This window comes from Hemitrygon akajei, chromosome 16, assembly GCF_048418815.1.
Source record: "Hemitrygon akajei chromosome 16, sHemAka1.3, whole genome shotgun sequence".
Lineage (NCBI taxonomy): Eukaryota > Metazoa > Chordata > Chondrichthyes > Myliobatiformes > Dasyatidae > Hemitrygon > Hemitrygon akajei.
In genome coordinates this window covers 34,199,298-34,215,073 of record NC_133139.1, presented here as the reverse complement: position 1 = coordinate 34,215,073, position 15,776 = coordinate 34,199,298, and the positions used below count along the sequence as shown (strand labels likewise).

Genomic DNA, 15,776 nt, shown 5'->3' with positions numbered 1-15,776 from the left:
CTAAGCTCCAGTGAATACAGGCCTGGAGCCATCAAACACTCCTCGTACTTCAGCCATTTCATTCCTGGAATCATTGTTGTGAACCTCCTTTGGATCCTTTCCAATGCCAGAGCATCTGTTCTTAGGCAAGGGGCCCAAACTGCTCACAATACTCCAGGTGAGGTCTGACCAATGCCTTGTAAAGCCTCAGCATCATGTCGTTGCTGTTATATTCTAGTCCTCTCAAAATGAATGCTAACATTGCATTTGCCTACCTTACCACTAACTCAGTCTGCAAGGTAACCTTCTCAAGGACTCCCACAGTCTCTGATTTTTGAGATTTCTCCCCATTTACAAAAAAGTTTATGCCGTTATTCCTTCTTCCAAAATGCATGACCATACACTTACCCTAGACTATATTGCATCTGCCATTTCTTTGCTGTTTCTCCCAATCTGACCAATTTCTTCTGCAGACTTCCTGCTTCCTCAACACCACCTGCTCCCCCATCTGTCTTTGTATTATCTGCAAACTTGGCCATCAAGCCATCAATTCCATCATCCAAATGTTGACATATAATGTGAAAAGAAGCAGTCCCAATACCAGTCTCTGCAGAACACCACTAGTCGCCTACAGCCAACCAGAAAAGGCCTCCTTTATTCCAACTCTTCTCCTCCTCCCAATCAACCAATCTTCTATCCATGCTAGTATCTTTCCTGTAATACCATGGGCTCTTAGCTTGTTAAGCAGCCTCATGTGGCACCTTGTCAGAGGCCTTCTGAAAATCCAAATAAACAACATCCACTGTCTCTCCTTTGTCTATCCTACCTGCTATTCCCTCCAAGAATTCCAACAGATTTGTCAGGCAAGATTTCCCCAAAAGGAAACTTTGCTAACTTCAGCCTACTTTATCATGCGCCTCCAAGTACCTGAAATGTCATCCTTAACAATGGGTTCCAACATCTTCCCAAACACTAAAGCCAGGCTAATTGGCCTTTCCTCTGCCTCCCTCCCTTCTTAAAGAGTGGAATGATATTTGTAATTTTCCAGTCCTTTGGAACCATTCCAGAAACTAGTGATTCTTGAAGGATCATTACTAGTGCCTCTTTCAGAACTCTGGGGTGTAGTCCATCTGGTCCAGGTGATTTATCAGTTTCCCAAGCTCCTTCTCCTTAGCAACTATGCTCACTCTGCCTCCAACACTGATATTTCTGGCATACTACTTGTGTCTTCCATAGTGGAAACTGACACAAAATACTTACTAAATTCATCTGTCATTTCTTTGTCCCCCATTACTACTTCTCCAGCATCATTTTCCAGCAGTTCAATATCTACACTTGCCTCTCTTTTACTCTATATATCTGAAAAAAACTTTGGTATCCCCTTGATATGTTTGGCTAGCTTATCTCCATATTTTAACTTTTCTCTTCTTTATGGTTTATTTAGTTAGCCTTTGTTTGGTTTTAAAAGCTTCCCAATCCACTAACTTCCCACTAATTTTTGCTGTATTTAATGCCCTGTCTTTTCCTTTTATGCTGTCTTTGACTTCCCTTATTAACCATGTTTGCCTTCTCTTCCTTTTGGAATACTACGTCATCTTTGGGGTATATCTATCCTGCACCTTCTGAATCGCTCCCAGAAACTCCAGCCATTGCTGTTGTGCCATCATTGCTGCTGCTGTTCCCTTCCAATCAACTTTGGCCAGCTCCTCCCTCATACCTCTGTTATTCCCTTTACTCCACTGTAATACTGATACATCTGACTTTATAAGCTCCCTCTTAAACTGCAGGGTGAATTCTATCATATTATGATCACTGACTCCTAATTCCTTTACCTTAAGCTCCCAATCAAATCTGGATCATTACACAACACCCAGTCCAGAACTGCCTTTCCACTAGTGGGCTCAACCACAAGATGCTCTAAAAAGCCATCTCGCAGGCATGCTACAGATTCCCTCTCTTGGCATCCAGCACCAACCCGATTTTTCACAATACGTAACCTGAATGTTGAAATTCCCCATTACTTAAGTAACATTGCCCTTATTATAAATGTCTATATATGTCCCATTGAAATTTATATCCCACATCTTGGCTACTGTTCAGCAGCCTCTATCTACAGTATCACCCATCAGGGTCTAATTAGCTTTGCAGTTTCTTAACTGTACCCACAAGGGTTCTGCATCTTCTGATCCTACATCACCTCTTTCTAAAGATTTGATTTCATTTTTATCAGAAGAGCCACCCTCTGCCCACTGTCTGTCCTTTCGATGCAAGGTTAAGCTCCCTTGGATGTTAAGCTCCCAATTATGATCTTCTTTCAGCTACAACTCAGCGTCATACCAGCCAATACCTAATTGCGCTACACAATCATCTACCTTATTCTGTATACTGTGTGCATTTGAATATAACACCTTCAAGTCTTTTATTCATCACCCTTTTTGATTTTGCTCCCATGTTACACTTCACGTTCCACAGACTGCAATTCTTCCCTACCATCTGCCTTTTCATCCTCACTGTCTCAATATACTGTACACTGCATCAACTTGTATACCAACTGCCCTATCCTCACTTTGGTTCCCATCCCCCTTCATATTTAGTTTAAACCCTCCCCAACAGTTCTACCAAACCAGCCCGCAAGGATATTGGTTTCCCTTGGGTTCAGGTGTAACCCCTCCTTTTCGTGCAGGTCATACCTTCCCCAAAAAGAGATCCCAATGATCCATAAATCTGAAGCACTGCCCTTTGCACTACTTCCTCAGCTACTCGTTCATCTGTGCTGTTATCCTGTTCCTGCCCTGACTACGTGGCGCTGGGAGTAATGCAGAGATTGCTACCTTGGACGCCCTGTTCTTCACTCCTCTCCGTTTTAAATGTGGTTTCTTTCCAAAGAACCTGAGGTCATCCCTCCTTCAGAGTGTGATTCAGCATAGCTTGCTCCTTCTGTGTTTGGCCATGACAAATATTCTCTGTAATATTGTACACCATCCTAGCGGGGGGGGGGGGGGGAGCAGAGTCAAGATAGTAATAAGAGTCATATTCAAGAAACCTTTATGCTGTTGTCTGTTTTTGGAATTTACTTTACAATGGCACTAACAAATTTTTGCCCCTAGGTTTGGAGATGGTTATACCATCATTCTGAGGATGCATTGTTCTGCACTGGACCTGTCCCCTGTGGAAGAATTCATGCTGTGCACATTCCCAGGATGTGTATTGAAGGAAAAGCACCACAGTATGCTGCAGTACCAGATACCGACTGGGTGCTGCCCCCTGGCCAAGATCTTCAGTGCACTCACAAACAACAAAGAAAGGCTAAAGATTGAAGACTATTCGGTGTCTCAAACCACATTAGATCAAGTAAGAGTTCGTTTACCAGATTCACTGGGACCACATTACGCTTCCACAAGCCCTGTTCTGTCTGTCTAGGGAAAGCCAAGTCCTTGGATATTAACATAGTGTTACGGTTATCAGTAGACTCAACTGTTGGGATTTGGAAGCTATCTATAAAATCCCTAAAGATTTAATTCATGGCAGTGTTGCGACGAATGGGTGAACCCAAACGCAAGACATTGACACACAGGTGGAGTAATCTGAAGAGGGTTTAATAATAGTTGCAGGGAAGGCCGGGGAGTGAGGATTAGGCCGAGGAAAGCAGAGGAGAGAGCGAGGCTTGACCAGGGTTCGAACCCAGGTCACTCCAGTGAGAGCACAGCGTTTTAAGCACTGAGCCAGCGGAAAGTGTAGGCGGGCAGCAGGACGAGGCAGAGCAGGGATGCAGACAAGGGTGTGAGGGTGGCAGGAGGACGAACGGGAAGGCAGGCGGCATACAATGCTCCTGTTAACACGGAAGGACAGAGTTAACACAGGAAACAAAGCTTAGAATCCACAATTCTAAGCGGCCTAGAACGTGAACTGTCACACTGGCTGAAGCAACGATCTGGCAATGAGTAGATGGAAAGCCAAGTATTTATGCTGCAGGTTAGATGAGATTCAGGTGCGCCACAGTCAGGAAGCCCAGGAGAAACACGGGGAAAAGGGAATTAGGAGAACATGAGGAATAAACGGAAGGGACGGCCGGGACCGTGACAGGCAGTTGGTACTGCTGCCGCACAGTTGCACCAGGTTTCTGTGCGAAGTTGTGCACATTCCGTCCATGTCAGAGTGGGTTTCCTCAGAGTTCTTTGGCTTCCTCCCACTTCCTAGAGGCATGCTAGTTGTTAGATTAAATAGCCGTTGTAAATTACCCATTGTATAAATTGTTGGCAGAAAAATTGAGGGGCGTGCAGTGCTGATGCTATGTAACTGGGTTACATCGAAGCGTCAGGGAATGAGATAGGTGGGAATGTTCTGAGAGCCAGCTTAAACCATTGGTTGAATTGCCTCCTACGGCATGTTGAAGTTCTACAATTAAATAATCCTTGGGCCAAAAATTAATACGCCAGTTTAATTAGCTGACATTGAATCGAAATGCATTGCCTTGCATGCAAAATTTCACATGTGAGACTACCTTCTGGAGACTTGAATCTGATGTTCAGTTGAAATGAGATTGATCATTAGGAAGTACCTTTATTCCAGCCTGTGCACCGACTGTGAGTGTCCGGATAATGGCTGCGGAGGGGGCAGGACCTGTCACCACCTCTCCAACACTGTCTTCTCCCTCCCAGTAATTTTCCTCTCGTTGCTCTCCTCCCTCCAGCACTAACCTCAATCTGCACTCTCAGATATATCACTCTAAAGTCCTTCTGCAGCTTTTCAGTCCTTGACCCATGGCCTTGGACACCAACCTATGTTACTCACCTGCAGGTGTCCATATTTCAGCATAAGGATGAGATTAAATTTAATCCTGTGGGACTGACGGATGAGGGTAACACTGAGTTGGTGTCACTTTCCACTTTACAAAATCACTGCAGTCAGGGTGGGGAGGTGGGAGTGGACTTAAGCAAGGCCTCCACTCCCATATTGTCCGGTTTCATAAAAGGACTTGAAGTTTGGAGCAGCTCACAAGGCAGTCAGAACAATGTCAGTTGCAACAGATAACATACCTGCATTTGACTGCACCCTGAGATCCATGACAGCACGTTGAGTGTCTGTCCAGAGCTGAGAAGGAAATTGATCAGCATTCCTTATCACTATCCATTGATCTCTGTTAGAAAGACGGTCTGGACATTTAATAAGGACAGAGTTGGGATCAGTACCAATACTTCCTCCCAGCTGTCCCACACCAACATAAACCCTACCACATCCCCTCCTCAACTAAAAAATAAAAAATAAAAAATTTTATCATCAAGACACAAAAGTGAACATCGCATAGGCTTGCCAATGCATGGTAGATCCAAACCTAAGTAAGCTTTTGAACACATGAAAGTAGAAGATTAAAATCCAAAATTAATCCTAATATATAATTTAAAACTGAAAATGCAGATGCTGGAAGCCATAAAATAAAAAAACAGAAAATGCTGGGAACACTCTCTGGAATGTTCCAGGCAGCATCTCTGGAACGAGAAGCTGGTTAAAGTTTGAGGTTGTAAACCATTCATTGAACTGATCGAGAATCTTTGGCTTCAAACATTCAGTTTGATTTCGTTCCACAAATTCTTTCTGAATTTGTTGAGTATTTCCAGCATATTTAAATTTTTATTTCTAATATACAATAATAAACATTCTTCCAGTTGAGTACTTTAAATTTTCCAATCCCTGCGATTTTAACTCTTCCCTTTTTTTCATCCAGGTATTTGTCAATTTTGCCAAGGATCAAAGTGAAGAAGAATATTTAAAGGACGTTGTAACACATGGGCCACAATATAAGGAAACAGTAAAGCGCATCACAAATTTTCTAGCAGATGAGAATGTGAGAGAGAGTTCGGTATGATCTGGGTATGATCTAAATCATTTCCCAGTTGAATTCAGAAGATTCCAAAGCACAGTGAGTTGAAGGATTGTGCCTGGACTGAGCTATCAGTTACTGGACTATTGAAGACAGCCCTGTCACCCCTCTGCAAGGATTCAATGAACACCACCATCCAACTTTCAAAGCCCCCCTCTCTCAGCATCTTCCCCAGCCCAGTCCATCCCATCATCCTCCACCCTGTTTCAAGTTACCATTAATAAACAGGATAGAAACAGAGGTTTTATTTTTTAAATTATTCCTTTCTGTATTTGTATGAAAGATGAAACATGTACAGAGTGATTTATTTATATGGTTTCTTTTTACACTTCCAGTACTTTTTAAGCTTTTTAGCATTTGCAGCCAATGTTTACCTGGCACTTTATTCCTGGAGTTTTCCAATCTGAATTGAATGAAAGCAGGGTGATGAGCTGCAGTAAGCCTTCATTTGTTCCACCTCTGGGGACCCACAATGACAGGATTGAAACACATTGCGGATACGGGGTGGTCTGCTACCAGTCGAGAGAGTAGAGTGAGAGAGAAAACTCCAAGCATTACAGGTTTTTTTTTTTACTGACAATGTCTAAGGAGAGAGGAAAAGGTAATTGGAAGGAATAGTATGGCACATTATGTCTGGTGTTTGGAATTTGCTAGATAATTGTATCTAAGCCTTAACTGAACTGCTCTGAAAAGAGTTGAGGAAGGCAGCTTCATCTGTGGGGAGCCATTACCAATTTCAACTTCCAGGCCCTTCCTTCACAACTAAAAGTCAGGATGTGACAATTGCGCATTAATTTTCAGTGATTCAATAGAAGCTAACTTCAGTAGGCCCTGCACTCAACAGGATTCATTCAAGCATTCTCATCTCAATAAATAGTTTGTGGGTTTACATTCCACTCAAGGGATCTATACTGTGCGCAGGCTAAACAGCTTCTGCTTTTCTAAGATAAACAACTCATTTAGAGAAGACAAGTTAGTGTAAAAATAAACTTCACTCTTAAACTAACAAAGTATTTTTGTTCACAACAGCTGTTGGCAGTTAAAATTGACAGCCAACTCCCAGTCATAGTTTGTGATCAAAAATTGCACAATTTAAGTTCCATTTTTATGATAGTTTCTCTGATCTCTGGTTTTCCAAAATTACATTATAATTTATGAAGCGTTTCTGAACTGCGTTTATGAACATTGTTGTTAATTAATTTCCATACAGGAATCTCTGGCAAAAGAATAATAACAAGAAAATGTGTTTTGGTGATGTTAATTGCGAGACACAAATATGATCTGCCTGCTTTTTAAAGTGAAGCTCTGTGGGATCTTAAATATCCACTTGAAGGAAAATGCCCTCAGTTTAATCCCTGATCTGAAAGATGGTACTTCCAACAGCTCTCCTACAGTAGTATGCTGATTTCAGCCTGGATTAAGAGAGACCCAAAACACTCAACACTTAGACTCAGAGGTAAGAATGTTAGCTTTGGGCCACAACTCACTCTAAAGCAAGGGTTCCCAACACTTTTTATACCATGGACCCCTACCATTAACCAAAGGGTCTGTGGACCCCAGCTTGGGAAACCCTGCTCTAAAGCATTATTAGCAAGAAAGGACACGACAATGAACTGGCACGTGAATGTAGCTCTACCCTTGGAGCAGCTTCATCTGAAAAGGAATTTTACAAAAAGGGTTCCCCCCTCCATCTACTTTTCCCCCACCTCAACTGGCTTCACCTATCACCTTCCAGCTTGTAATCCTTCCCCTCCCTGCACCACCTTATTCTGGCTTCTTTCCCATTCCTTTCCAGTCCTGATGAAGGGTCTCAGCCCAAAATGTCAACTTCATAGATGCTGCCTGACTTGCTAAGTTCCTCCAGCATTTTGTGTGTGATATTTTACAAAAAGGGTATTTTATTAGGCTGCTACACCAGGTGCATGTGTATTTCACAAAACGTTTCATGACTTTTTAACTGTTAGCCAAGCATGATTCTTCATGTTAACATGCATTCAGGATTTTTGGTCCAAATAGCATTGATTCGGTCTGTAAGTTAATGTATCAATAGCTGATATATTTTGTTTAACAAATGCTTTTCTATGAAGGCCTTTTACAACCAATCAGAAGTTCCAAGGGAAGGAAAGGGGGTGGGATGCAAGTCTAAGCCAGCACACCACATCAGATAACAGAAAGCTGTGTGGCAGGGCACTTGAGTCAGGGCAGTAACTGATGCCCAGGAAACTGTTTGCCTCCTTTAAGAATGGAAGTTTAGCTTATGTTTGATGCCATTAAAGGAATTGTCTGACTTTAATCATTGGAGTGCTGCTTTATAAATGCAGATCTTGGACCCTCCTGACATTTCAGTTCACTACAAATGGTGAATTTACAACCATACCAAACCTGCTGGGAGTTGCATTAGGAGAAGGAAGTTGAAATTAGTATAAACACGAGTTTCTGCAGATGCTGGAAATCCAAAGCAACACAAACACACATTACATTGAGTTCCTCCTGCATTTTGTGAGAGCTGAAATTAATAAGTTATCTTTAGTTTCTTTTGAAACAAGCCTTATGTTGGTCAAGAAGGCCATTGACTTTCCTGCCCTGGACATCTAACCCCAGATCCTGGAAATTAAAATGACTGTTTATAACTGACATGGCATTAAGTGTACACTAATGACAGAGTTATGTCCATGTCTACTTCAGCCCATCACCCTTCAACAATCCCATCCAAATTGAAACTGAACTCAATATAGCAGTCAGATTTATGCATGAGCTAGAGGCACATGCAGCCTATCCACGTGCAAGTAAGACACTCAACTAGGCTGGAGCTCCACATCCTTGAGCTCATGTCCACTGTTGATGGGAGGTTGATTCGCTTCCCTTTTAAGGGGGCTTCCATTTGGTAACTGGCCACAACAGGCTGATTGAGAACAAGAACCTGGTTCTGTGGGCAAATCACAAGTGCTGCTATATCATGCTGAAAGAAGTGTTCCTATCCTTCAAAGAAGGTGTTAGTTGTGGCCGATTATAAAAACTTAGCAATGCTGCTGTATCCTCGGAAAAAAGAACCCCATCGTACTGCTGCTTCGTGCGGTATTGAGCCCTGCACTCTGTTGATAAGTAGCCATCAAGAATGCTTAAGGCGAATCGAGCGGTACTCTGCAGAATCTAGCTATCTATATCATTCCTGCAAAGTACTAAGTTAAATATTTCCTCTTGGTATTGTCTGATGATGGAGAATTACAGATAAGCCAGTATTTGAAACCAACCTTAAAAATTATTTTTAAGTTACGTTCTTTACTGTTTTGCGCTTCTGTTAATTTGCACTTTAGTATTTGAAGACTGTAAAAAGTAGGAAAATCAGAAGGAAACAAAAAGCCACATTGTATATATTGAGAATGAAGTGATTATTAGTGAACTGTAGACAAACATTGAAAGGAATTGCGACATTGGGAATTCATCCAGTTTTCCATGTTGTCCTGCAGAAAGGAAGAGAAAGTCTGGATAAGGAGCATTTTTTGTTCCAAATATTGGTCAAATGTGACAAGAGATAAATGTCCTTGTCATTTTTTAAGCATAGTTGTCTTAATCACATGCAGACCCAATACCCAGTGGGTATGACTGGGTTTGGAGCTTTAGGGCTTTGTCCAAAGCCTTAACCTATGCAATGTTTCCTATGAAGCCACTCAGGGATGTTCCTTGCCACCAGAAACACTGGAGAAGCCCTGCAGGAAGTGTAACCCAACACTAGGGTCTTTGCCTGAAAAGTACAGGTCAGAATTCTTTATGCATCTTTCTTCTTAACATCAGAGAAATATTTTGAGCAGAAACTACTGAAAAAATTGCTACAGCTTCACTTGCACAAGATTATGAATCAATTTCATTGTAATTATTTTCAGAATATTTTGGAGGACATTTTTGGGGCAGGCTGGAAAGTCCCTGTGTAGAACCTCATGTGGAAGATGTGAGTTCTATCACTGAAAGCAAATTGTTTATTCTGCTAGTCTTTGATCAACTTGATAAAGAGCTTTCAGGAAGAGGAAGTCAGTTGATGTAACCAAGGTGACAGGAGAGGATCTACACTTGACCTTAGTAACTTGATCTGGCCAGAATTAACTAGGATTTCTGCATCAAGCTAGCAATCCCTGTTTAAGAACATGTGTGGCTCCAGGTGATACTTCCCTGTTACTGAGCCCATTGGATCCACTGACTTTTAGTGACTGGGAATCAAGCTTGGATATTGTGAAAACTAATGTTCATGAAATAGAAATGCTGAAGATCTGATTCAAATGAGGTTCATCCAAATCACATTCCAGTGTTCTTAAGGTCATTTATTGGGTGACATATCATTTCTTCTGAGTACACAATGCACAAGAATAAAGTATGTGTATTTGAGCCGAGTTACAGCTTTTTAAAGCTTCTCTTAAAGTTGCCTCTGTTCCCACTCATTATTAATATTGTATCGGACTGTGTACAAAGTTTTGACAAAATAAAGACCTACACTGAGAAAGTATTTTGCCTTTAATGCCTTCATTATCGACCTGATTTGACTGTGTTAAGTGTGAATTACATTGTGCACTTAGTGTTTCTCCCTGTTTTTCAAATGCCTGGATTACTCGATACCTGCTATCTCCAGACTTTACAGAATTAGAATTTCTTTAAATCTTACATCCATCCCACAACATCAGGGAGTAAAAATCTTTGCGTTATGACTCCGTTGCAATGTACAGACATCTGAATTTAAAAGTCTAAAGGTTTGTAGTCAGTAGCTGTCCCGTAGCCTCTTGGTCTTGGCTTTAATGTTGCCGTAGCATTTGCCAGATGAAGCAGTTTATGGTTGGGCTGACTGGTGTCCCGGAAGATCTTCCAGGCTGCCTTTCTGCACCTACTGCCATAAATGTCCTCAAATGGAGGGAAGTTCACATCCACAGATGCACATACCACTCTCTGCAGTGCCCAGTGATCAAGGCTGGTGCAGTTCCCGTACCAGGCGGTGATACAGCCAGTTAGGATGCTCTCGGTAGTGCCCTGTAGAAAGTCCTGAGGATTTGGGGGCCCATGCTAGTCACCTGAGGGGGAAGAGATGCTGTTGTGCTTTTTTTTTTTGCCACAAAGCCGGTATGTACAGTCCAGGTGAGATTATTGGTGATGTGTATACCGAGGAACTTGAAACTACCCACCCACTCAACTGCAGACCCATTGATGTTCATCAGAACGAGCCTGTCTCCATTCCTCCTGTAATCCACAATCAGCCCTCTTGTTTTTTTGGACACTGAGATCATTATCCTGGCACCACTGTGTCAGGGAGTCAACGTCTCCTCTGTAGGCTGTCTCATCGTCGCTTGAAATAAGGCTGGTCAAAGTCGTGTCATCTGCGAGTTTGATCAGTCAATTGGAGCTGTGTGCAGTAGCACAGTTGTAGGTGTAAAGGGAATTACAATTGGCCGATTTATGGCTGCAGATGCTGGAAATCCGAGCAACACACACAAAATGCTGGAGGAACTCAGCAGGCCAGGCAGCATCTGTAGGGAAAAAAGTACAGTCGACGTTTCGGACCAAAACCCTTCGGCAGGACTGGAGAAAAAAAAACTGAGGAGTAGATTTGAAAGGTGAGGGGAGAGAGAGAGAAATGCCGGGCGATAGGTGAAACTTGGAGGGGGAAGGATGAGCAAAGAGCTAGGAAGTTGATTGGTGAAAGAGACAGAAGGCCATGGAAGAAAGAAAAAGGGGTGGGGGAGCACCAGAGGGAGGCGATTGACGGGCAAAGAGATAACATGAGAGAGGGACAAGGGGTTGGGAAATGGTGAAGGGGACCGTGGAAGCATTAGCGGAAGTCTGAGAAATCATTGTTTATGCCATCAGGTTGGAGGCTACCCAAACAGAATATAAGGTGTTGTTCCTCCAACCTAAGTGCGGCTTTATCCCGACAGTGGAGGAGGTCATGGATGGACATATTGGCATGGGAATTTGAGTTAAAATGGGTGGCCACTGGGAGATCCCGCTTGTTCTGGCGGACGGAACATAGATGCTTGGCGAAGCGGTCTCCCAATCTACGGTGGGACTCACCAATGTACAAGAGGCCACACCGGGAGCACTGAACACAGTTTATGACCCCAACAGACTCACAAGTGAAGTGTTGCCTCGCCTGGAAGGACTGTTTGGGGACCTGAATGATAGTGAGGGAGGAGGTGTAGAGGCAGGTGAAGGACTTGTTCCACTTGCAAGGGTAAGTGTCAGGCCAGGAGATCACTGGGGAAAGACGAATGGAGAAGGGAGTAGAGTAGGGAGCAATCCCTGCGGAAAGCAGAAAGTGGTGAGAGGGGTGGTGGAGGGAAACATGGGATCCCATTGGAGGTGGTGGAAGTTTCGGAGAATTATGTGCTGGACACGGAGGCTGGTGGGGTGGTAGGTGAGGACAAGAGGAACCCTATGCCTGGTAGGGTGGCAGAAGGATGGGGTAAGAGCAGACGTGCATGACATGGAAGAGATGCGGTTGAGGGCAGTATTGATGGTGGGGTAAGGGAAGCCCATTTCTTTGAAAAAGGAGGGCATCTCCTTCGTTGTAGAATGAAAAGCCTCATCCTGAGAGCAGATGCAGCAGGGATGGAGGAGGTGAGAGAAGGGAGATGGCATTTTCACAAGTAGCAGGGTGAGATGATGTGTTGTCCAGGGAGTTGTGAGAGTCCGTTGGTTTATAATAAACATCGGTGGATAAACTGTCTCCTGAGATGGAGACAGTGAAATCGAGAAAGGGAAGTGTCAGAAATGGACCAGGTGAATTTGAGGGTCGGGTGGAAGTTTGAGGTAAAGTAGATGAAATTGACGTGTTCAGCAGGGGTGCAGGAAGCAGCACCTATCATGGTCCCATCTGGCAATTCCCCATCTTGCTATTACCTCCTTAAACGGGGGCCTTAATCCCCTCGCCTGATTTTCAATCATTCCCAGTTCCACTAATTACAGCACACCTGGTTCTCATTAACGTTAAAACTCAGGCATCACAGCTATGCTTTGCCAGTTCTTTGGTCAACTCCAGTGTGAGTAAACCTCATTTCCTGATTCCTTAGGACCGTCAGTTCTAAGCTTCGCATCATTTCCTGGATACTCTACGTAAACCTTATCTCCATGTAAAGACTCTACTGGATATCGGTTCCCCGTTCACGATGGTGCTAATGCCTCACGACTCTGCCTCCACACCTGTGTCCTGCACTTGGGTTTGTCCTCAGCCTCGTCCTTGCAACAGCACCAATGCAGTCGACAATGTAGCGTAGGAAAAGTATGGAACGATCACCATTGTAGGCTTACTACATAGACTGTTCCACGTAGCCGATAAACAGACAGGCAGAGCTGGGACCCATGCAAGTGCTCAAGGCTACCCCTTTTGTTTGAAGGAAGTGGGAGGAGCTGAAGGAGAAATTATTTTATGTGAGGACAAGTTCCGGTAGGTGGAGGAACTGGTTGGGTCTGGTGTCCAGAAGGAAACGGGTAACTTTGAGGCCTTCCTGGTTGGGGTGGAGGTGTACAGGGATTGGACATCCATAGTAAAAATAAAATGGGGACCAGGGAGCCTGAAATCCACGAAAAGATCGAGCGTGTGAGGTGTCACGGATGTCGGTGGGAAGGGACTGAACCGGGGGAATAAAACTGAGTTGAGGTGTGCCAATATGAGTTCAATGGGGCAGGAACAAGCTGAAACAATGGGTCTACCTGGACAAAAGGTTTGTGGATCTTGGGTAGGAGGTAGAAACAGGAGGTGTGGGAACTATGAAGTCGGTGGCAGTGGATGGGAAATCCCCAGAGTTGATAAGGTCGGTGATGGTGTAGGAGACAATGGCCTGGTACTCCTTAGTGGAGTCCTGTTCAAGGGGTAAGTAAGAGAAGGTTTCTGACAGTTGTCGCTGAGCCTCAGCAAGGTAGAGGTCAGTCTGCCAGACTACTACAGCACCTCCCTTATCTGCGGGTTTGATGGTGAGGTTAGGATTAATGCAGAAGGAGTGGAGAGCCGAGTGTTCGGAAGGAGTCAAGTTGGAATAGGAGAGAGGAGTGTTAAAATCTAGACGGTTAATGTCCCATTGGCAGTTGGCAATGAAAGGGTTCAAAACAGGCAGAAGACCAGGACGGGGTTTCCAAGAAGAGGAGGAGGGTTGAAGACGGGACAAGGGGTCATCAGTGGGGGGTGGGGAGCCCTTGCCAAATAAATAGGCTCGGAGATGGAGGCGGCGGATGAACAGCTCAGCGTCGTGGCCACTTGCCTTACTCCTTTTAGTATCTTATCAGTCTAATCTGATTTTGATGCCATTCATTACAATACTCATGACAAATTATTAACATAATCGTAAATTTTGTGTCATTTCTGACTTATGGATAAAGGTGCAAATTCCACGTGACGGGTCAGTATCATACCTGCTACAATGAGGTTGTGAGGCTGCTACAGGCATTACCTGCAACACTCTGCAAACACAGAAGGAAGCCCGACTGTAAAATATATGGAAATCCACTGAAAGCCTTCATGTAAAAATCCTAAGAATTTATGAACAGTTTATTTGGTTTTCAGTAGATTAGTTGAGCTGTAGATACTATCTGTCTTTACAAATTGATGCACCATCAATAACTCACGCCGAGACTTAGGAAGTGAGATATCGGCTTTTATTGACTGAAGGACAACACTACATCCTGGGGAAAATGAGGGAGAGCAGCAGGCCACAGTCGCCTTTATACAGGGGTCTGTGGGAGGAGCCACAGGGGTAGTCAGCAGGGTCTTGGGAGGAGCCACAGGAGCAGTCAGACAGGTATATCTAGTTCACCACACAAATATACATCTTACAATAATTTTCATTATGTAACTTAATCTGGATTATTCAGCATGACATGTAAGGTTTAACTGCCTGATGTATTATTTGCTGTTATCATGGAATCTATACTTCTTATTGTTAAGCTTTTCAGTAAATGATTAATCTGATGCAATTCAATCCAAGTGTAACAATTCTAAATTCTAACTGCCAGGCTCGCCCATGGAGACTATCTCAAATGTGTAAACATCAGTGCAGTGTCACAGCAAAGTCAGAAATATAAAATATTTGTTCTGGTTTAAAATAATACACAGGCAGAATCTTGATTAATAAAGTGGATCATTGTATGACTCAAATGCAATTACAATGAACATTAACCCATATGCTGTGATAACAAAAGGTGAAAAGTACTTTCAGAAACAATTGACTCTTCCAACTCCAAGTTACAGTTCGTATCCAAGAGTTTAATTTCTGGCAAATGTTCCTGTTTTAATTAACCAAAAGTACAATATTATACATGCCAGGAATCTGAAATAAATCAGAAAATGCTAGAAATACTCAACAGGTCAGACGGCATCTGTGGAGAGAGACTTCATGTTTCAGTTCAAAGACCGGATGAAATATTGCCCCTGCTCTATTGGTTTGAAATATGAACCCTGTTCTCTATCCACAGATACTCCTCAACTTGTTGAGTATTTCCAGCATATTCTGCTTTAATTCCTATTTTAGTTCTGGCACTTTTTGGTTGAATTGCTCTTATGATTCCTTTGTTGCTGAAACCTCTGGATTGTCCCTACAGCCAGCATGCTCTTGTGATCCTGAGGCAGAGGGAATAGTTTGTATGGACATTTCACTCATGTTGAAACTGGTCATGGGCTGGCACTTGTGGAAGGTAATGTTGATGTCACAAATCAGCCCAAATTTGAATGTTATCCAGAACATAATGTGTTCAGTTATTGACTATTTCATTGCCCGAGTATTTGCAATTGAAACTGAATAATCTATGATGGTCAATGAATGTTTCCATCTGGCCTTATAATGACTATTTTGCTGAACAACCCCAGAGGTATTGTTCTGGGACAGAGATGATGGATCAACAGCAACCCCCGGATTTAGTGCTAGATTTACACTGAAAATTTTCCTATTGATTT

The 15,776-nt window shown here is 43.2% G+C and overlaps 1 protein-coding gene across 2 annotated transcripts in view; it reads left to right on the top strand.

Moving 5' to 3' along the window:
• Positions 1–10,352, top strand: part of LOC140739962 (phospholipid-transporting ATPase ABCA1-like) — a 186,721-nt gene extending 176,369 nt beyond the window's left edge. For both annotated transcript variants that reach the window (XM_073068673.1, XM_073068672.1), the window contains 2 exons: positions 3,087–3,330; positions 5,702–10,352. In XM_073068673.1, the coding sequence (XP_072924774.1) occupies positions 3,087–3,330; positions 5,702–5,842 (385 nt within the window). In that variant the 3' untranslated portion in view covers positions 5,843–10,352. The remainder of the gene's footprint in view (positions 1–3,086; positions 3,331–5,701) is intronic.
• The last annotated feature ends 5,424 nt before the right edge of the window (positions 10,353–15,776 follow it).